The sequence below is a fragment of the Squalius cephalus genome (genome assembly GCF_949319135.1).
Source record: "Squalius cephalus genome assembly, chromosome: 14".
NCBI classification, from domain to species: Eukaryota; Metazoa; Chordata; class Actinopteri; order Cypriniformes; family Leuciscidae; genus Squalius; species Squalius cephalus.
This window is the reverse complement of record NC_137135.1, coordinates 19,171,513-19,193,777: the sequence shown is the minus strand read 5'-3', so window position 1 is coordinate 19,193,777 and position 22,265 is coordinate 19,171,513. Positions and strand designations below refer to the sequence as shown.

General features: G+C 35.8%; 2 protein-coding genes across 5 annotated transcripts; one reads left to right on the top strand and one right to left on the bottom strand.

The window, feature by feature from the left end:
• Nucleotides 1-772: 772 nt before the first annotated feature.
• On the bottom strand, nt 773-3,609 carry fgf20b (fibroblast growth factor 20b). Its single transcript, XM_079891796.1, has 3 exons — nt 2,551-3,609; nt 1,982-2,085; nt 773-1,782 (listed from the first exon to the last, which is right to left on the bottom strand). The coding sequence occupies exons 1-3, from the start codon at nt 2,816-2,818 to the stop codon at nt 1,537-1,539; spliced, it is 618 nt and encodes a 205-aa protein (XP_079747922.1). The 5' UTR covers nt 2,819-3,609; the 3' UTR covers nt 773-1,536.
• Nucleotides 3,610-4,486: 877 nt separating this feature from the next.
• Nucleotides 4,487-22,015, top strand: micu3b (mitochondrial calcium uptake family, member 3b). Of its 4 annotated transcripts, XM_079892732.1 has the most exons (15): nt 4,487-4,818; nt 6,103-6,247; nt 7,549-7,580; nt 7,675-7,753; nt 11,307-11,354; nt 11,461-11,543; nt 11,625-11,699; nt 12,681-12,722; nt 14,553-14,648; nt 15,751-15,842; nt 16,142-16,313; nt 18,460-18,568; nt 18,639-18,799; nt 19,591-19,659; nt 20,079-21,316. In XM_079892732.1, exons 1-14 carry the CDS (start codon nt 4,561-4,563, stop codon nt 19,657-19,659), a joined length of 1,461 nt encoding a protein of 486 aa, XP_079748858.1. In that variant the 5' UTR covers nt 4,487-4,560; the 3' UTR covers nt 20,079-21,316. The 4 variants fall into 4 exon arrangements, with proteins under 4 accessions (XP_079748858.1, XP_079748859.1, XP_079748861.1 ...); XM_079892733.1 differs by lacking the exon at nt 12,681-12,722; XM_079892734.1 differs by lacking the exon at nt 14,553-14,648 and having other exon boundaries at nt 4,542-4,818; nt 20,079-22,015.
• The last annotated feature ends 250 nt before the right edge of the window (nt 22,016-22,265 follow it).

Sequence of the window (22,265 nt, the reverse complement as noted above, 5' to 3'; positions counted from 1 at the left end):
CAGGAAGGTTTAGCCCGTGGTGTCTAAATCTCATATCATTTTCCCCAGAGCGTTTTGCTTGGATTCCTGTGAAAATGCAGGTACTATCTGTCAAAGAAAACACGAAACCTTGTGTGGTTTATATATATGGTGAATTAAAATAGCATTTTATAAGTGTTTTTCTATTTGTGACCAATTTTCCTCATTCTTACAGACTTTCTCTTTATAGCTTTGCCTCGTGTGTTTATAGGCATCATGAATAGCATCAGCAGAGATTACTCTAACTTTGGGTTTGACCCAAAAGAAAAGGTCAGTTTTTATTTCACTCAGATTCAGTCATTGTGTAGCTGTTACTTGAGAAGGTCTCGCAAAAGAACTTTGATGCTGATGAGTGCAGGACAACCCTGGGTCTAGGCTGAACAGCAACTTAAAGGGATAGTTCAGCCAAAAATAAAAATCGTCATCATTTACTTGTCGTTCCAAAGCTGTGTGATTTATTTTTTATGCAGAACATAAAAGAAAGTATTTTGAAGAATGTTAATAACCAAACTATATTGTTGACCCCTGACTTCCATTGTATGGGCAAAAAACACAGACTTTCTTGAAAATATATATTTTTTATGTTCCACAGAAGAAAGACATTTATACCATTTTGGAACGACATTAATGTGAGTATGATGACAGAATTTTTTTTTTTTTGAGGGGTGAAGGACTATACATTTAAGACAGCTGTCACATTAATTCATAGTTTCAGAATCTATGATAACCATGACAGTTAGAAAGGATCTTTAATGTTTCCCAGAAAATAATCATTTCAGAATTGAGCTATATCAAACAACTAGCTTTTTTGTTGTTGATAATACTTGATTTAATGGCCTGTAAAATGTACTGTGCAGCATGCCATCTTGGGAAATCGTGCTTGAAACAAATCTAATAAAATCACAGAGTCTCATGGCGTTCTTCATACATTTGTAATAGTAAATCACTTTCTCGCCCTCCGTAATAGCATAGCAGTGATAATAAGTAACTTACAGTTTCCGTCATATGAAAAAGAACAGCTTTGCCACTATTTCAAAGCACCTTCTACTGTTTGGTATAATATAAAAAAAATCTACTTTTAGATGTAAAAATATATATATTTATATTTCCAAATAAATAAATACATACAATAAATATGTGAATCGAGAACTGTATAAATAACATCGTGTGAGATGGCTCTCTACTGTCCCAGTTCTGTCATCTCTGAGCATCACGTAAGCATTGTTCCTTCAAGTCCTTCTTAACCCATATTGAATATTTCCAGAGCAAAGCAGCACCATGTTTAAAACCTCCAAAACCCTCAGATTTGGTTTTCATGGTTATGCTACTCGTCAGCAACAAAGAAACCAAATGCAGCTTGACTTTCACACTTTGGGAGTCTTTCGAGACTGTTGTCTTCACCATCAGTACTGGCCAGTGCATTTCCAGAGCAGATCTCATGTTTGGATGCTGTGGCCAAACATTATCATCTCCTCCTCACGTAGAGAAGAAACTGGGCATTTCTCTCACCCGATGGTCTCAACTGTGTCCAAGCACCTCTTTGTACAGTTCTGGAACTTTTTCAGGGTCCACCGGTCTTGGAAGAAAGTGAGTGAACTTTTGATGCCTCCTTGATTTTGTCCCGTCGCGTGGCGTGCCGTCCTTGTTGAGGGCCACGAAATACCGTGCTCCTCTCTCCCCGTGCTTGTAGAGATTAGAAGAGTATGTGTTGTACCAGTTCTCCTCAAACTGCTCACGGAAGACACATTCTGCTGTGAGTTTCTCCTAAGAAACAAAAAAACATGTTGGTGAACTAATTCATGCAGTTTCCTCAAAACTCATAATGGAGAGAAAGAGAGGTGGTCAATATGATGAAACATATGTGACATCTACTGGGCTTTAATAAGAACAACAATCGTGAAGGATCATTCTCGGTGGTAAGACAAGATCTGAAAAAGTCAAAACTGGGTAAAAGTCTGCTTACAGAGCCATAAAGTTCTCCCTTGTCGTTCATCCCGAGGTAGAGACCACTGTCCACTCCACGGATGCTTATTAATCCAACTGCAAGGCTTATGAATTCCAAAATACCTGGAGAAGAATAAATCAATTGTTCAGGAGATGTTCTTTGAAGTCTAAACCATCATCACATATTGTGAAAAAGTTGAACTGCAAAGCATTATTCATCTCTATACTTCAAAGACTATTATATAGTTATTATAAAGTAAATATATATATATATATATATATATATATATATATATATATATTACTGCATTAATAATAATACATTTCTTTTTGCTGTGAAGTGTTATTTACTAATAAAAAATATATATATATATATATTTTTTTTTTATTACACTTTAGGTTCTTCATATTCAAGATATTGTTTGGGTTCTTTAACAGAGACCAGAACATAGATATTCAAGTTCTATGTTCTATTTAAGTTCAATAAGAACTATAAAAAGTGTACTGTCATAGTGCTATTGAGTTCATACTGTGATTGAGTTTCTGTTTAAACAAATCTAACAAGCTGGAAACGGAGAGGGAAATTACCAAAACGACTGTGGTCCTTTCTCGTGCCCTGCACACTGCCATCCGGGAGTATTTCAAGGTGAAATCCAGTCCTGCAGTACAACTGTCTTCTCCGCAGGATCCCTTTCAAGTGCGTTAAATCTGCGGAGGTGCTCCGTGACAGTCTCTCTGCTGGAACTAAGTGATCATTCAACAGCCCGAGGTTTTCTCCTAGAGGTGGCAGAAAGAACTGTGATCCGACCTGTCCGAAACCCTCCAGGCTCTGTAAAAACGTCCCGATCTCTCCCATAGCTGCAGTTACAAACCTCCAATCCAGCAAGAGCGCTCAGGGAAACTTGATCTAGATGAATACGGTGAAGCAATCGTCCAAAGCTATTCGTTACGACGAATAATATCCATGCGAGCACGTCATTTGTAGTGGATCCATGCTGAGCGCATATGGAATATCACTTGACTCCAGTGGATTATACAGACATATCCAGTGGGGAAGAAACAGTAACTGCAAATAACTGACTTCAGACAAGTCCTTTAATTTCTGCTCTCATGCCTCGTCCACATGGTGGCCGGTGGTGCTTTCTGACATGAATAAATGTGCAGCAGGTATTGAGGCAGCAGGTATGTGTTGTTGTGGGAAGTGCTTTGCGCAGTGAGTGGCTGCTACGCGCGCGGGGCAGGTGCAGAGCTCGGGCTTCTGTGGGCGGGACATCGGGTTGGTCCAGCCTTGAGTTTTTGCGCACAATCACAGTTGTCTGTGTTTTCGTTTATGCCTGTGTTCGTGAGGGCCAGGTTTTGCATACATTGATTGTGGGTAACGAATGTAGGCTATCTCACAAGCAGGAGGAAAGCAGCACTTGTCACGATTTTGTTTTAGGTTAAATATCATTAGCTCAGTATTAAAACAATATATGTCAGTGTGTGTGTAGCTGTGAGGTGTAGGTCATTTTACAAAAATGAGCTACGGGGTGAAATTATAATTAGGCTGTAAATAATCTATAGGCTACTTCTGTTCTGATACCACAAATAGGCCCATATGCCGTGGAAAGTCAACAGCCATTTTGACACCATTATGAAAGTACAAACACTGTCTGTTAATCTTTTGTTAACCCACGTTTTATGTATTTCTATATAAGCTTCTATTTTATTTACTTTTTGAATTTTTAATGTTTCCTATTTGTTTCCTATTTTTAATAAAAAAAATAATCAATTTGTGGGTGCAATGTAAAAAAAAATTATATGATCAATAATTTTGCTTTAACTCATCAAAACAAGTAAAACAATTTTCGACTTTTTTAAATAGGCCTAGGTTTTACAAGATTCATATAATTTTTAAGTCAGTTTAATTGAAGTAGAAATGACTTATACATCCAAGTTGATTGTACTTAAAATTTAAGGCAACTTTTTTTGTGCGTTGGGATAGTGTAATGATGGGAAAGGCCATAATTGTTTTTTTTTAAAAACACGTTAATATGGCTTGACATTAATTTGTTTCTACAATTTACAGTTTTTTAAAGGTAGATTGTACATTAATATATATATATATATATATATATATATATATATATATATATATATATATATATATATATATATATATATATTTTTTTTTTTTTTTTTTTTTTTTTTTTTTTTTTTTTGTAGACAAATATGGGAATTTGCCTATCAAAGTTTGAGAAACACGGGCACAAAAAACACTTAATTATAGAAACTGAAGATCAAATCTACAACTCTTACAGTAGTTTAGCTATAGGACTGGTTACCTGGTCAAATTTTAAGAATGAAAAAGCGACGATGAAATGAAATAAATAACCACTTTTTGATGGACGTCTTCTCAAAACGCTATTTAAAAATATAACATTTTGAGGTCTGAGGGCTTTAACTATGAATTCTAACCATGACCCGAATGGAAAGGACAAATGACTGCAAATACAGCTGCTAATGTGTTTCTGCACGATGTGATGTAGCGAGGTCGCATCTCGCGATGAGTGAGCGCAGTCTCCTCTCCTCTCCTCTCCCCGCGCCGGTGACACAGTCATGATGGCCGCCGTACGTCGGGTTCTGGCTCTTCGAAACAAGTTCACCAGCTTAACAAACGGGTTAAACCTTTATTTTAACAGCCGACAATCGTTGAGGGAAAGAACAGCTCTGAGACACGTAGGGACAGGGGTGTGTATCACTCTCGGTGGATTCGCTGTTGTTTACTACCAGCACATTTCGAGTCCGGATCGGGGACGCGCAGCGAGTCTGCGCGCATTGATTTCTCCGCTCCCAGCAGTGGCTGCAAAAGAGCAGGTAGGTTATAGCTACATTTTAGTTGCTACATTTTGCAGTGTTTACGTTTGTGGTGTTTACATGGTATATTTTTTTATAGAATCTCGGTTTTTATTATTCCTAAACATTTCAAATCGGTGGATTTCATGTGTCATCAAAACAGTCGCTCTCCACCAGAGAGGTGCTGAATTCAGTGTCTCAGTTCATTAGTCAGGTGATGATGCACTATGATTCTATGAAACTGCTTATAACAGAAATATTGGAACTTTATAGATAGCCTACGATTGGACATTTTTATGGATGTGTTTTGCATGCTTAGTAGGCTACTGACTTAGGCTCTTGAAAGGATCATTTTACTAGGCATGCAAATTCAAACAAACTTTTCTCCTGTTAAAATCTTTTTTGCATTTGTCCTTCAGCCAGATTTGTTGTACAGTGAATTAGATCAGTGTTTCCTAAACCACAACAGATTCATGTTGTGCTTGATGTGATTTTTTTTTCAAAAATTACTATAATTAAAGTAACTTTTAGACAGAAAAACAACCAATGAAAAACAAACTATATTCAGCTACAAGTGTCATCCACACAAATGCATGACTTGCACACATTAAATAAAAATTAGAAAAAGGAAACAAGTTCAAAGTCCTTTGTAATATACATATTTGCACAGGACTTTTCCCATATTTTTTGCACACATTACACACATATTTTTTTTCTTTCCTTAAAAAAGAGCTATACATATATGAGATTAATCACAATTAGTTGAATTAATTTATTATTTTTGTCTATTTTATATGTTTAACAAAGCAAAAGGGGAACACATATTCTTGGTATGACTGTTGCTGAAAAGCATTTATCAGACTGTTATCAGATTGATCATTAAACCATACAGGATTGAATCGGTCTTGTGTGAATCTCTCTGCAATGTTCCCTCTTGTACCCTTATCTGCTTTGGTTGGACATAACCTTGACTTGTGGATTGAGACACAGGAATCCAGGGTTAAGGTAACTGGACACGGCAGCTTGGCAGCCGGGTGGACGTTTGATGGGGGTAATAAGTAGCAGGGCACACATTCCCAGGGTGTTTGCACAGTGCCCAGTGGGCCTGGCCGCCGGCCACCGTAGAGTGAGAACACAGTCCTAGCTTAGCCCGTGATATATCTGCTTGTGGATGTTTGTGTCCATGTTTTTGTACTGGAACGGTAGTGATATTAAAAACAGGGAGGAAAGGAAAAAGATGGGTAACACTTTCTTCAATGTCACGCTTGTCTTATCTTGTATTTACGTGTATTTGTTTGATTATAGGCCAGTGCATCTGCTGAAGATGAAGAGGTGTTTATGTCAGCCCATGAGCACAGGTTCAGGCTCTTCAGCTCAATGGAGTATGATGGACAGCTTTACATGACACCCCTCGACTTCATTGAGTCTGTCACTATGAGCGAACCAAAGAGTGAGTTACACAAACAGTTCATCTTCTTTAGCAGAATATATGAACTCAACATATGATTGTGTAACTGTAGACTAAGGACGTCCTCCTATTGACTTAATCTTAGTTTAAGGATTACCTGTCTTCAATGGAGCATTCAAGCTTCAAAAGAATGCAAAAGCATCATAAAAGAAAAGTAGCGATGGCTATGAACCACAAATTTGTGAATGAATCATTTACAGATGTCAAATGATTCATTAAAAGAAATTTCTTCTTTTATTTCTCCTTTTGTGGATTTTTTCTTACAGAATGACTTGAGCATGAGAAAATAACGACAGAATTTTGGGTGAACTATCCATTTTATTACACATCTTTGCCTTAGTAAGGTATAACCTTTCTTAAAAGCAAGCAAGTAACGATGCAGGCATGAAGATAGTCATCTCTCTACGCCAGCATCACATTTACGACCTATTTCTGTAACCAAAATCTGAAAGCAGCTAGACAGACAACTTTTAAACGTGCGTGTCAGATACGGTGGATCTCTGCTAAACCGAAGACATTAAGTTTTCGTCTCAAATAAACGGGAATGGCGCTGAGATGGGTCCAGATGGTAGAGTTGATATGCTCTGTAGCTGTACTTTCACGACCCAGCTATACTTGTATGGGGGTTGAGTTTCAACCAGTCATGTTTGCTGCTATCTGAAACTTGGACTTCCTGGAATGTGCAGACGGGTATAAAATGTGAACTCTAATATGGCAGGCAAACATTGCGTCACCATCTTTAATGGCATGCGTGACGGAACGAATAGTGGTATTTATGGCTTTATGCTGTGGCTGTAAAATTTTCAGTGCATTATATAAACAGAAGCTACAGTTCATATTTAAACCATACAGTTATTGGATTTTTCTAAGTTTGGATTTCTTTCCTTTAAAAGGAATTTTCATTTTAATTTCTATATGCATTAAATTGTATTAAAAACAAAATGGAGTATAAAATGTTATCCCCTTAGAATAAGTCATGCATTGCTGGCATATGTGGTATAGTCAAACTGTTGAGAAAGGTGAAGCAGATTCAACCAGTCAAAACATTTCAGAGTGATGCTTCACTGTAACAGTATCTTTTCAACCTGAACGTCGCAGGCCTACTCTACAAAAAGACAGCAACAGATTTTCTGTATTTTGTCAGTGTTTGAACTTGTCATTCATACAGAATTTTTGCACACAAAGTAGAGTGTAACGCTTTTGACCCATTTTGTCAGCTTTTATTTAGAAATAGTTTTGACAATACCACTTGTTCTTATAAATCTCTCTTTTTTATATTTTAGAAAAGAGGTTTTGGAGATCCCTCACAAAACAGGTTTGATCATGTTTTTCTTTTGTTTGATGAATATTGATCTACTTTTGAGTTTTGAAAATCTGAATGATCCTCAGTATATGCGCTTTTTTGAAAGGATCTAGACAAGATTCTGTCAGATACGCCACCAGTTTGGAAAGGATCGTCCCGTCTGTTCCGAAACCAGCGTGAAAGAGGTGAGACCTGATAATCATGTTATGTATATCAATTTGTATTGTATAATGCAGTGTTGTTTGCTTTGTCATTTGATCATTGTTTACTATAGTAAATCCCTCCAGGCAACTTGATTTTGAGAGGATCTACTTTCAGAGTGCCACTTGTGTGGCTAGCATTCTAAATACTGAGCTAATGAATGATTATGAATGATGTGCATAAAGCCGAAACATCACAGATATTGTGATTATAGGTACAATTAGGATACAGTTGTTAGAGTGTGCAGATGCTTAGACCACCCACATACATGGTGTTATGAAACAATCCGGATCCTGAAGCTTGTTCTCATGCGGAAGGAGAGTGCACAAGCTGTAAATGGTCTTATCTCTCAATCAGTCTGACATTACTGTGACTTTGCTCTGGGATAATCACAGATAGGAAGGTGACAAATAACACCCAGTGCATAACATGTGGTATGTTGTTTTGAATCGAAAATAATCATGCACTCACCTTAATCCATAAATTATCCAGCTTCATATTGCCCTGAGGTCTTACTTTTTAGACGTGATTTAAGACAAAGCAATGTTTGCTTGTAGTACTTGACATATTTTATACTATTGCAAGAGTTCTAAAAATATTTATTCATCAAGGATGCATTAAATTGAGCAAAACTGACAGTAAATACATTTATAATGTTACAAAACATTTCTATTTTAAATAAATGCTGTTCTTTTGAATTTTCTATTCATCAAAAGAATCATGAAAAAAAGTACAAAATATAAAGCAGCACTGTTTTAACTTTAATAATAATACAACATTTTTCTCGAGCTGCAAATCAGCATATTAGAATGATTTCTGAAGGATCATGTGACATTGAAGACAAGAGTAATGATGCTGAAAATTCAGATTTGCATCAGGAATAAATAACATTTTATGAGACAAATATCTTTTAATGTGTGGGGCTTTCCCAGATGCTAACAATACTTTCCTTGTAGTGTTCTTTCTTACACTTAAAACACTAAAACACTCCACACAGTGCATGATATTCCATTGCTTTCCTTGAGTGCCAATGCCTGGGTTTGGGCTTTTAATCCGGCTGTTAAATGTTAAAGCTGCACTTAGGTAAAAAAAAGAAAAAAAGAAGATAGGCTTGATCTGTGAACAAAGCCTTACTTCAGAAAATGAAAAGAGCTGTTTGAACTTTGCAATGTTGAGACTTGTCCTAGTGGCAGCCCTGTATCACTCTGGACAGTATGAATTCTAAGAATGGCGTTGGATTACATCTCCATCACTGACACTCTATATCAATTGTTTCTGTGGAATTCTTTGTGTTCTGACAACTGTTTGAGCTCTTGGGCTGGATTTCTTTCTGCAAGACTGAAGGTGTGTGGCTCTAATGAAACCTGCCTGAGATCCTAAAAGACTAAATGCACAAGCAGCCACAAGCGGATGTCTTGACTCAGCTTTGCATGGTGTAAATGTACATAGGGCAATCAATTGAAAAACATAAGTGAATTAATTGCATGATATGAATCACACACATGAATTATGTTGAATTGCTGAGTAAAGCCCCAGAATGAAGATAATCCAAAGACGTTGTAGCAGATAAGTAAAGCACTAAATAGACTAGAGCTGCAAGATTCTGGATAAATTGTGAATCACGATTTTTTTGTTTTTTAAAACAGAGGTCACGATTCTCCCACGATTCTGAACAGACAACTAAAAAAAATAACATGTAATTTACTAGAGGTTCTGATCAAATGTTTAATCCTGCAGTCTGTTTAAAATGTTATTAATTATAATTAATCTGAATGTATAATTTAAAAAAATCGGGTTGAATGAATGATTCAATGACTTGTTTTCATTACTGGAAGAATCAGCGTTTTTTGACTGAATCTCTGGAATGAATGATTGAATGACAAATACATTTTTTAACAGTCACCTGTCGCCACCTACTGGCGTAATGATGTAATCCATACAATCGTTATCTGAAGCTCAATGTTACTTTCAAAAAGTGATTTCCTCTATTTTGATCGCTTCCGTTGACATCAGTGTTTATATCCGAACAATATACTTTTATCCCAGTACTTCTGTGATAATATGAATATTTGAAACAGAAATACCTATACATGTCTTGGCAGTGCCGACGCAGATCTGAATCGTTCTGAATAGGTTTATTAGACATGCGGATCATTGTCATTTAGGAATAAGATTGCATCGGTGTTTGAACCGAGATCTTGATCTTTTAACGATTAATGTGTTAATGTGTTAATTGCTCAATGGCATTGACTTACGAGTCAACTTACTAGAGGTTCATGATTAAATGCATTTGTTAATCATATTTTTTTATATTTAAAGTTAAAAAAATATATTTTTAAAATATAAATAATACGAAAAAATGTATCTATTAAAATAAGTAATATAATTTAGTTTTTAAATAATTACAGAACAAAAAAATATAAAGAATACCATTAATATATTATATTATTTTATTTTTATGTAAACAATTATAATAATAAATTCACAGCCCCATATATGTGTAGGCCTACTACCATTTAAAAAAAGGTAGGGGATTTTGAATTTTTATTTTATTTTTTATCTTATGGTCACTAAGGGTTCATTTAATTGAATATATATATATAATTTTAATATATATTTAAATATGTATTTTAAAATGTAATATTTCTGTGATGCAAAGCTGAATTTTCAGCATCATTACTCCAGTCCTCAGAGTCACATGATCCTTCAGAAATCATTCTAATATCCCGATTTGCTGCTCATTATATATATATATATATATATATATATATATATATATATATATATATATATATATATATATATATATATATATATATATTTATACAATTAATTATATTAAATGAACACATTAAATTCCCAGGCTTAGTTAAATACAAATATAAACTGTTGTTGAATCAATCAACCAAATACATCAAGGATCAGGGTGGCCTGTGAAAATGTATCTTCTCTATTATGTTTTACACACACCTTTCTTTATCCTTTTCCTTAAACATTCCAAAGTCCTTTTCCCACAGCACTCAAAGAAGCCCTTCTGAACTATCTGTGTCCAAGTCACTATCATCTCCTTAAACAAAAGCTTGGGAATGCTTTCAGTGGCAGGAACAATTCTCCTTAAGTCTCTCCTAGACAGAGACCTGACAGTTGCTCTTCCTTTCTTCTCCTCACACAACAAAGGACTAACAGACCTCAAAAAGGAAAACAAACCCACATCAGGCATCTGCAATCAGTTACAGATCACTTGAGAATGTTTTACACCTAGGAAAATAAACAGAGAGGAACTCAGGAGCCAGTGGCCTGGTCTAATTTTGTTTGGGTTTGTGTCCAGCCTCGTTACTTTACGTTTTAACGTCTCTGTTTGTGCAAAGAGAACACCAAACAAGAGTAAAGAACAGGATCCTCTTAGATCTTATCAATGTAAAAGAAGAAAGGACGTCTAGTTTAAAATGACATTTGATAGTAAAATATATTTTGAAGGCAGGTTCTGGGATGCTGGAACACAAGCTTAAAAAGAAATGTTTATGTACTGTTTTTCAGGTGTCATCGCTTACACAGAGTATCTGTTTCTGCTTTGCATTTTGACAAGTAAGTTTGTCTTCAGGTAATTCTCCACGCTTGTTCAGCACAAAAAGTATAGACGCACGAGGATGTATTGATGTCGCGCATATTATGTCTTTCTTTTGTCTTCTAGAGCCACATGCAGGTTTTAAAATAGCTTTCAACATGTTTGATGCAGATGGCAATAAAATGGTGGATAGGAGAGAATTCATGGTGGTATGGTTGTTTTTGTTGTTGTTTTTTATTCATTTGAACGTCAGCATGCGTAAAGATAAAGTTCTGCTTTTTTACATTTAGTTAGAGGACATATTCCGTAAGAAAAATGAGAAGAAAAAAGAGCGGGCAGGAGATCCTGACAGTTCATCTCAACTGGTAAGAAAAACAGACTTTTTTTCAATTTCGCCCGTCGCATGAGCATATTCTGTTGCCACTTGGCACTTGTCATATCTTGAAGCGATGTGCAGTTTATTTGAAAGTGATTTAAGGAAATAGTTCACCCAAAAATAAAAATTCTGTACCAAACCCATAGTTCTTTCTTATCTGTGTAACACCAAAGGAGAAGTTTTGAAGAATGTTCACACTGCTCTCTTCCAGACAATAAAGTGAATGGTGCTCCGTAAAAGCAGTCCATCCCGCGGATTCACAGGCAAGGCTTAAGCCTAGTCCCAGACTAAAATGCATGTTTGAGCTGTTATAACTGAAAGCAACTTGCACTGATATATCTTAAAGAGTCCTAATTGAACTAAAGTCTAATCCTGGCTTAATCTATACCCTGTTTGTGAAACCAGGCCGATGTGTATTAAATGTCAAGATTTCTGATTACCATTGCCACCACTCACTTTTATTGCATTTGCTTTAATTTAATATTTAATCACTTATAATTAATAATGAGTAATATAGAAATAAATTGTTATAAATGATCTGCTCTATCTATTTATCTATCTATTTACTATACATTTCTCCTTTTGTGTTTTATGGAAGACATTTTAGATGAATTATTCCTGTAATATTTGAACACCTATGTTGGAATGAATAGCCATTGATTTTATTTTCTCTGAGCTTTAATTGTTGCATGTTTTTAATCGCATTTAAAATTGCTAGATGAATGATTCATGCATAATGTTCATTCAAACGAATGTACATGGATATTTTTCTGCATAGTACAAAACAACAATGAGTCTCTTATCTCTCATGCTGGGGAAATGCTGATTGTTACAGACTGTGTTTTGAAAACGCTTGGAGAGTTCATTGTCTTTCACAATCCCTAGTGAAATATGACAAATGCTGAATGGTGATTTGATTTGATTTGATTTGATCCTGTTTTGCACGCTATCATAATCTTGGCTGTGTGAGAGTGTGGAACTGTATGGATATCAAGGATCTGCCAGCAGCAATGTATGTATACTGTATACTGAATAATCCTTATGAGCATGACTTCGACGTGTGTTCTTAGCATGGCGGTTAATGTGGTTGGTGCTTGATTGAACTTGTACAGTCATAGTCAACAACAACTGTGCATGTCCGTCCTAACCACTGATGTTTATGCAGCTACACCCTATATAGTGCTCAAAAACCAGAAGGGTTACATCCACATTCAGTGGCTTCTTTCAGACAGTCAGGGAGCAATATTATTTTACATACTGAAATGTTTGGATAGGGCGTAACAGAGTGACCCTCACGCATGGCTCACCTCCAGAGAAGAGGGACAATGGGGCTAATGGGGCTCAGTCAGACGCAGTCTGAAATGCAGCTCTATTGTCTAGGAGAGCAGAAAAATCATCCAGAGACTACGACAGATGATTTATGTTGCTTGTCTACTGTCAGGAGCTTTTTTTTTTTTTTGCCAAGGAATGGTCTCACAGAATCACATTAAAAGGCCCTCACCTGAAGAATGGCAGCTATCCCTGGACCCCCATGTTTTATTTTTACAGTTTCTTGAAGAGTGGTATTTGGGTTTGGGTTACTTCTTGTGATGGCTTGACCATGAAGTTTTGTGCCACTAAAGAGTTACAGCTGAAATCGTTTCCACACCAAACAAGAGAGATGTGGAGCTTTTTAAAGGAGAACTCCGGTCAATTTTAACATTGAGCTCATTTTTTTGTACATTTGGCGGGTGAATCTGACTGCAGTAGATGTGAAAGATATGAATAAAAATGATATTTATTTAGCCAGCGCTCATACCTGTATTTACATTCTGTTTTCGGTCAAAGTCCATAGTAATCGATTGTCGAGTTCACGCACATTGGTTTAGTACCTATGATCATGCGCGTGAACTCGACAATCGATTACTATGGACTTTGACCGAAAACAGGATGTAAATACAGGTATGAGCGCTGGCTAAATAAATATCACTTTTATTCATATCTTTCACATCTACTGCAGTCAGATTGACCCGCGTTCACTCCGAAGGAATCACTCACATGACCTGTGCACTTGTAATGACACATCAAGGATGTTAAGAGGCTAAAAGCAGGTTTAAAACTTGCCCCATTGAAGTCAACAGGGTGCAAATTTTAAAAAGAGGATAACACGGTGTAGGCAACACCGATTTTTGTCGTTGTTCTCTGTATTGACAGCACAAATGTACAAAAAAATGAGCTCAATGTTAAAATTGACCGGAGTTCTCCTTTAAGCTCAGTGCAGTCAAAGTTTTAACCACTATAAACTATAGTACTGATTTAAAAAAAAAAATACTGATCACAATTCATTCATCAAACAGTTATCAGAATGCACTATAAAATGACTGAAGCACCAATGTCACGTTGGAATAATTATGATTTTTTAATGCTTTTGAAAGAAGTCTCTTATGCTCATGAGGCTGCATTTATTTGATTTAAAATATAGTTTTATTCTGAATATTGTGAATACAGGAATATTGTGAAAAATTATTACAATTTAACGGAACTGTATTCTATTTTAATATATTTGAATTATTCCATTGCTGAATTTTCAGCATCATAACTCCAGTCTTCAGTTTCACAGAGATTATTCTAATATGCTGATTTGCTGCTCAATTATTATCACTTTTGGAACTCAATTATTAATAATGGTTCTTATTACTATCACTGTTGAATTTTTTTTTTTTTTTTTGTGCTGCTTAACATTTCCTTAACATTGCGTTGCATTACTTCAGATGGTTTTGCATGTGTATTAGTCTTTCACTGCATTGTCTGAATTTTTGGCGATTATTGTTAAGCCTTTAATATTTTCACCTCTAATATGCAGGTACTTAAAAAAGAGCAGCCTCAGTCTGAACCCAGAAGTTTCTGGGATGTTCTAAGGCATGGTGCAAGAATAGTTCTCTTTTCAGATCTGATGGAGGTACAAGTATCCTCGAGCTCACTTGCTTTCTCGTTCGAATCCCATAATTCCCTTGACCATTCCCTGTCCGCCATCCCATGTGAGGTTCTTCCCATTGTTTGTTTTGTTGTTGTTTTTTTCTTTTTGTTTATTGTCATTTTGATTCACTAATGTCAGTACACTTCATGTTGTTACAGTTAAATATTAATATTTTTTTAAGTTCTTAAGATTTATATAATTGTAACTGAGCCATACAAGAATACATCATGTTTGACCTTATTCATGCATCTCATTAAAATGATTATTATTCGATGTTGGTGCTTAGTAAATGGATTTGACATTGTTTTTGAGTCATTTACCAAGCTCGGATATTGAGATGTAGATCTAGCATATTATGATAGTACAAGTTTCAAAACTACCATCAGATACAGTATGCCTCTTGTTTTTGTAAAGATACGTTGCTGCAAAAGTACATTGAGGTATATCTGGTATGCAGATTTCTGCATGAGCAACCTGTTGTTTGCGTGGCATGGGATGATGTCGGCTGCTTCATGATGTGTCAGTGTGACAGTTATAAAGCATTTTCTCCACCATACAATATTTAAAAATGAATTGCATGCCATTTAGCAGCACAAGTCATCCAGCTTTTATTATATTCATTGTAGCTTACCGCAGTGCACAAGTGTCTCACACCAGCCACCGAGCGAACGCACAGAGTAACGTTATAACATAACTTTCAACACACTCAAATGTATTTTTAATATGATTGTTCTGACCAAGTAAAACAGCACTGCGTTACCCCACAATTGTAATTCGTCCAATAAAGTGATCTGTATGAGTAAAGGAGCGGCAGCGTTGCATATAAGCATAATAAAACCATACATACATGCATCAAATTTGATGTAAATGAATCATTTGCTTTTAATCAATTATTTAAATGCCAATTAAATGTACATTTTACATTTATTTTTGTTTGTGTCTGTGTTTTTTTTAAATGTTGTTATATGTTTATGGCTGCACTTCCTCATCACACTATTTTAGTGTACACTTATTCAAACAAATTTTGCTCTCTTGTTCAGTTTCTTACAGCTGAATAATGTGTTTTCATAATTTGCTTTCACAGCACGCTGCAGAAAATGTCACCGACACAACTCTGCTGGTTCATTTCTTTGGAAGAAAGGGCAAAAGTGAACTTACCTTTGATGACTTCTACAGGTGAGAGACAGATTTGATGACCGTGATCTTGAAGGCTTCTAGTCTTAAGTGAAGATTTAACTGTATCATGATCCTAAATCAAGTTTCTGTTATATGTATGAAAAAATAAAAAAGCAAAGAACATGGGGCAATGTTATAATGCATGACCCTTGAAGGGAAATTAAAATGAATCACTAAGGATGCTGTATTCTTATCAAAGCATGCTGGGATGGTCCAGTCGCTTTGTCTAGTGTCCTACTGAGCGAGTGATGGCATCTCCTCTTAACACTGTGTCTGTGTCACTCACGTTCTGTCGGCAGATTCATGGACAACCTGCAGACAGAAGTCCTTGAGATTGAGTTCCTGAGCTTTTCCAAGGGAATGACCACCATCAGTGAGGAAGACTTCGCTAGTATCCTGCTGCGCTACACCACAGTGGAGAACATTACAGGCTACCTTGAGAATGTGCGTCAAAGCATACCCGATGAAAAGGTAGTACTTGCTCTAGACACACACACACACACACACACACACACACACACACACACACACACACACACACACACACACACACACACACACACACACACACACACACACTTCAAAACATCCACTATTTTGAATGTTCAATTTTTGGCGGGGTTATGTGAATGTTAGGGAAAACAAGGGAATTTTCAATGTTATCATTTTATCAACATCATCTGAACTTTCAAGTAGTTAGTAGGGCTGTCAAACGATTAATCGCGATTAATCGCATCCAAAATAAAAGTTTGTTTTTACATAATATATGTGTGCGTACGGTGTATATTATTTACATGCATGTATATATTTAAGAAATATTTGCATGTATATACTGTGTATATATATTTATATTATATATAATTTATATTATATATAAATATTTTATATATAAATAACACATTTTTCTTAAATATATATGCATGTGTGTGTATTTATATATAGAAAATAATTATACTCCATACACACACATATATTATGTAAACACAAACTTTTATTTTGGATGCGATTAATCGCGATTAATCGTTTGACAGCCCTAGTAGTTAGTAATGTTTAAACAGAATGTTAGGTGAACGTCCAACTAAACTGTTCCATGAACAATGTATAAAGGCTGATAGGTCCTTTACATGCAGTCACATCATTACCGCATGACACAATCTGTTTGGCCTCTGCTGATCCTGCAGCCAATGAGATTGCTTGCTCAACATTCAAATAGTCTGGTTCAGTGTTTGCTGTAAGCTGGTCCTGCAACACGCTATTAGATTTACTCTGAAACCCTCCACTTCCCCCAGCTCCACCTGCCGACATCTGCAATATGATTTATGCATGCCTATTCATGCAGCAGCAGCATTTATTACATGCTCACAGCAGTGTGTCTGTGTATCTATTGGCAGTAGCAAGTCCATACATGCTCTTCAGCAGCAGCAACAATAATCAACAGAAGCAGCGTAGCAGATCTAGGCCACCAAGACCATTCAATAACATGCAAAAACGATTCCGAGAGTTGTCAAATAACATTTTTGTGCTAATGTTTTGAGAAAGTTATTAAAAGCCCAGATAACTTTGAACGAGCATTCTATTAACGCTACTGCAAGAATGTTTGTTCACCTTGAACCTTGGTTGAACGTTAACCAAAGTTCTGAGAACGTTCCCTGTTAGCTTGGGAAGCACAGAAACACAATTGGAGGTATTCTAATATTTCTACTCCTTTATCATGTTTTCATGCATTATAAATGAGTCTATTCAAATCATTGCATTGCAAAACAAATACCACCACAGACGCGGAGAGAGGAGGATATTTATAATCTGAACGATGTTAGTGCCTTTTTTTCTTTAGGATGTTTCCCTTTTTGCACATTGACCCTCACATTATAAGGTTAGAGTCTTTTCAGTTGCTCGAGGAGGCTGTTGGTGGATGGCCATTGATATACAAGTGGTTCTTATTCTTAAGTTAAGAGATATTGCAATACGGCTTAACTTGTAAAACCACCTAAGCGTCACATATTACTCATTAGGTCATTTGTAAAACAGTTGTTGTTGGTTGCAAGAGCGGCTTCAGTAAAAGACGTGGGTCTAGTGCCTGGAAATGGATGAGTGGAAATCAAAAGGACCGCTGTTTGGGTAATCTGCTAGCGCTGAGATATTTTGGACACATCCCCTTTTGTTTTTACCTATGCAAGTATCAGGTTAATCTTCTTTAGAAGAGTCGACAAGCTACCCGACCTCTCCTTTAACAAAACAATCTAAAGGTGTTGACAGCTCCAGTTGTGTATATCGGGTGCGGGAGCAGGAGAGATGTGCGCTGGGATTGTTTGACTTTGCTATTTTCTGTCTTGGCTCTTGGGATCTGTTATCGCTCTCCAAGTTCCCACAAACACTTAAGGTGCCCTCGTTTTTGAGAAAGTGAGGCGTAATGCAGTTTTGCCTTGTTTAGGGAGAGTTATTCTGAGACTATCTTTTGAAATTCATCATTTTATGTACTAGCTCGCTGTACAAGTGCTATCCTATTATAAAGACTCTGACTTAATGATCTCTTTCTATTGCCCAAAGCTTTCTGTTTAAAGGAACATTGACAATTTCATCTGTAAGTCACTGATTTAACACTGATCTTTTCTTTTAGGGCATCACTTTTGAAGAGTTTAGGTCCTTCTTTCAGTTCCTCAACAACTTAGAGGATTTTGCCATTGCCATGCAAATGTACAACTATGCAAATCGCCCAATTGGACAAGGTAAACATGCTCATTTTATCCAGTTACTCCTCAAATCTGTGGCTAACGATGTTTGGCTTTCGGCTCACAGATGAATTTGCCCGTGCGGTCTATGTGGCCACTGGCCTGAAGCTGTCAAGACACCTTGTGAACACTATTTTCAAGATCTTTGATGTGGACCATGATGACCATCTAAGCTACAAGGAGTTCATTGGGATAATGAAAGATCGGCTGCATCGTGGCTCTTCTTGGGTAAATATTCTCGGAAACTCAGTTTTTTTTACTTTGTTTTATTATGCAAATCAGCTGTCAGTCACCTTGCTTGTGACAGGATAGATATTCCTGTAAAATGTAAGCACAATTTTAGCTTCAAATTCACATTAGTCATTATCACTGTACTGTTGCTATTAGTTTCACTGTTAGTATTATACACTTCCATCCAAAAGTTTGGGGTCAGTAAGATAAAAAAAATAAAAAATAATACTTTTATTTGGCAAGGATGCGTTAAATTAATCGAAAGTGACAGTAAATATGTTTGCATTGTTAAAATCTTTTGAACTTTCTATTGCTTTCTGAATAAATGTTTCAATGTTTCTGCAAATAGAATGATTTCTGAAGGGTCATGTGACACTGAAGACTGGAGTAATAATGCTAGAAATTCAGCTTTGTCAACACATCAATAAGTTACATTTTAAAATATATTAAAATAGAACACAGTTATTTTAAAGTGTAACAATATTTCATAAGTGTAACAAAAATTGCAGCCTTGGTGACCATATGATTATTAAAAATCTTACTGACCCCAAACTTTTGTATATTCAAATCCAATATTGTTCCCTTGTATTTCAACAAAAGAAAAGTTGGTTTTCTTGTTGGTGCAATTTTGCTGACATCTAGTGGCCATGTATTGCCAATTCACTCATTGACCAGCAAATTTTTTTTTTTTTAAAGATAATGTTGATATGTGATATATGTTGATGATGACATAAAACCAATATGTTGATGAGAAATATTTTCTCTCCATGTTATCATTGTAAACTCAGGGATATAAGGGTGAAGAGAGATTCACATCCTTTAAAGCCTGTATGAAGAAGGAACTCACTGCTAAATAGGTAAGTTTATGTCTAAATAGAAAAAAATGTTGTAGATAGTTAGATATTGCCCTGGAGAATTTAGAATTAATGATTCTGAACTACAGCGCTAGCACTGCTCAGCATTCAGCCAAAGCTCTTTTTCTGGCATCAGATTACTCTGTAAAATTAATGTCTTCTATCCAGAGATACAAGATACCAGCCTAACATAGTGTATTAAGACTTAACACAGTAATAGAATACAGCCCAACCCGCACCACGAATCACCTAGAAACAGGAAACAATTCGACTTACTCTGGGTGTATGAATAGAGTAAATGCAGTTTGAATGAAATAAACAGCTGTTACATTTCTATTCTCTTGTCTTGTTCTATCACTTGTTGGATTCAGTTATTCAGTTTGATATATGCTGTTCTCCTGTTATGTCTTTGATTTGTGCAGGTGGTAGTCCCGCTGTTCCTCTTCACCCTCACGTCTCAGTGAAGATATCTCAAATTGGATTAAAGTTCTCAGTGACTCAATGCAATTACCTACCTGACCTGTGTCAAACTCTGTAAGATACAAATACTGCCATAATTAGATTAACACATGCTACCTCTCTGGAATATAGTTACTGCTTTGTTACTTGGCAGGCACTTTATTAACTTTATAAAAGCCATTAACTAGAAGGGATAACACTTTAATGAAATAGCCATATAGCCATGATACTTTTATTAATCAAAAAGTTATTTATTAAAGGTCTTATACATTTAAATGGGTCCAGAACCCACATTTTGAGATAAATATGTTAATGAATTGCAAAGTGTCTTTATTTATGATGATATATCACTTCATAAATGTAAAAATTGTCCATTTTTAAAGGGAACTATTTGTTGAAGTGGAAAATGCTGAATTCTGGTGGAATATACAGTTATTTATTCTATTTATTGATCTGTTTTGTGTAAAGAAAATGTCCTCTTGGGATTTTCCTGCTGTATTGGAAATACATTGTTCTAATTGCTTCTCTAGGAGTTATAAGCCAGATAATCTTTCCTTACAATGAGCACATTGCTAACATAGTTTCTCTGAGCTTGTCCACTGCCCACCAGCCAGATCAGCTTACACAGAGTCTGACAGTGCTGAGTGCACAGAGCAATAATGAGACCTCAGTTATCTCACAATGTGCTACACATACAGATCCCTTTCTCCACCTCTTTTATGGGTTTCTTACACTGCCACTCCTTTAAGAAATATCTTGCGAAGACAAAACAACAAACAAGCAGAAACTGAATCCACTTTTACTCCAGTGAATATTTCTCATGGTACGTTTATTTTTTAAAGTTAACGTTTGTGCAGATACATATTTTAAAGCCTTTCCCTACAAAAAAGCTGTCGGACTTTTTTAAAATTTATTACCCAGGAAAAAAGATACAGGTCATTAAACACACATTGACCCGTGGGGCATGTCGTCACATGTGGGTTTTTTATGATAGAACCATTTTCTCTAATTAAAACATTATAATATAGCTTGTGACAACTGTGTGACAGGTAGCTCCGGTCTAACCCACTGTGCTTTTTACTGAATATAGACCATGTTTTAGATCTGTACATTGCATAGTACAGTTTGTGTGTATAGCCTAATTTGTATGCATTAGTATTCAGATTGCTTAGAATGTTTGAATAAATTAAAACCACAATCAAAATAATACTTTGTGTCATTCCTTCTGTTGTGTGCTTCCTTTTAAAAAAAAAAGTGTTTATAGTGAACATTTTAGATTAGACCTATAGGGTTAATGTTTATGTTTGTTTAGTCAAGCACAATGTAACAATGAAGATTTTGGGGTTCCTTAGATGATAATAGCCTACTAACCAGTCAAAGCTGGCTTTAGCTGGTCTCACAGCCTGGTCAGGCAGGTTTTCAGCTACTTTGGCTATACTAACTGCTGAAAAGTCAGCAGACCAGAATGGATGACCATCTAAAACCAGCTTAGACTGGTTTAAAATGTTTATCAGTAGAGAATAAACTACTTAGCTGGTCGGTTTCACAGACAAGGTTTAAGCCTAGTCCCAGACTAAAATGCATGTTCGAGCTGTTTTAACTGAAAGCAACTTGCACTGATCTTAAAATATGTCAGTGCCATTGTTTTGTCAGATGCATACGTGTTTTTTCCCCCTTTTTTTTCTCTAAGGAATATTTATAAAAACTTCTTAAATATCCTAATTGGACTAAAGTCTAATCCTGGTTTAATCTACGCCCTGTCTGTGAAACCAGGCCATTTTAGTGACAACATGTTTCAACATGGTACAATGACTGTAGGCCACTGTTTTTATTATTGTTTGATTTCAAATGTACAAATTTCATGATTTCAATTCAATTAAATTCTTGTGATTTGATTCCGATCTTGATTCAATATCGATTCATTTAGATAAATATTAAGTAGCCTATACATGTTAATAGCCTAGATAAAGGTTAAATTACAAGTCAAATATATCTGTTATCAGAGGTAACTGTCTAAGTTAAGTATTTCAGAAATGTACATATATGTGTCACAGTTAGCTAAAAATGTATTAATGTAAACAATGTAATAATTTAATGCAGAAACAACGAGCCCATTGAAGTAGGCTAATGAATATGTGTTTGTTAACAAA

Excerpts from the sequence above, each read along its gene's own strand:
- fgf20b (XM_079891796.1), bottom strand. The coding sequence starts at position 2,818 with ATGGGAGAGATCGGGACGTTTTTACAGAGCCTGGAGGGTTTCGGACAG. Across the intron at positions 2,086-2,550 it reads AAAGGACCACAGTCGTTTTG|GTATTTTGGAATTCATAAGC; the intron begins GTAATTTCCCTC and ends ATTCTTCTCCAG. Across the intron at positions 1,783-1,981 it reads AGGGAGAACTTTATGGCTCT|GAGAAACTCACAGCAGAATG; the intron begins GTAAGCAGACTT and ends TTTGTTTCTTAG.
- micu3b (XM_079892732.1), top strand. The coding sequence starts at position 4,561 with ATGATGGCCGCCGTACGTCGGGTTCTGGCTCTTCGAAACAAGTTCACC. Across the intron at positions 11,544-11,624 it reads ATAGGAGAGAATTCATGGTG|TTAGAGGACATATTCCGTAA; the intron begins GTATGGTTGTTT and ends TTTTACATTTAG. Across the intron at positions 14,649-15,750 it reads TCTTTTCAGATCTGATGGAG|CACGCTGCAGAAAATGTCAC; the intron begins GTACAAGTATCC and ends TTGCTTTCACAG.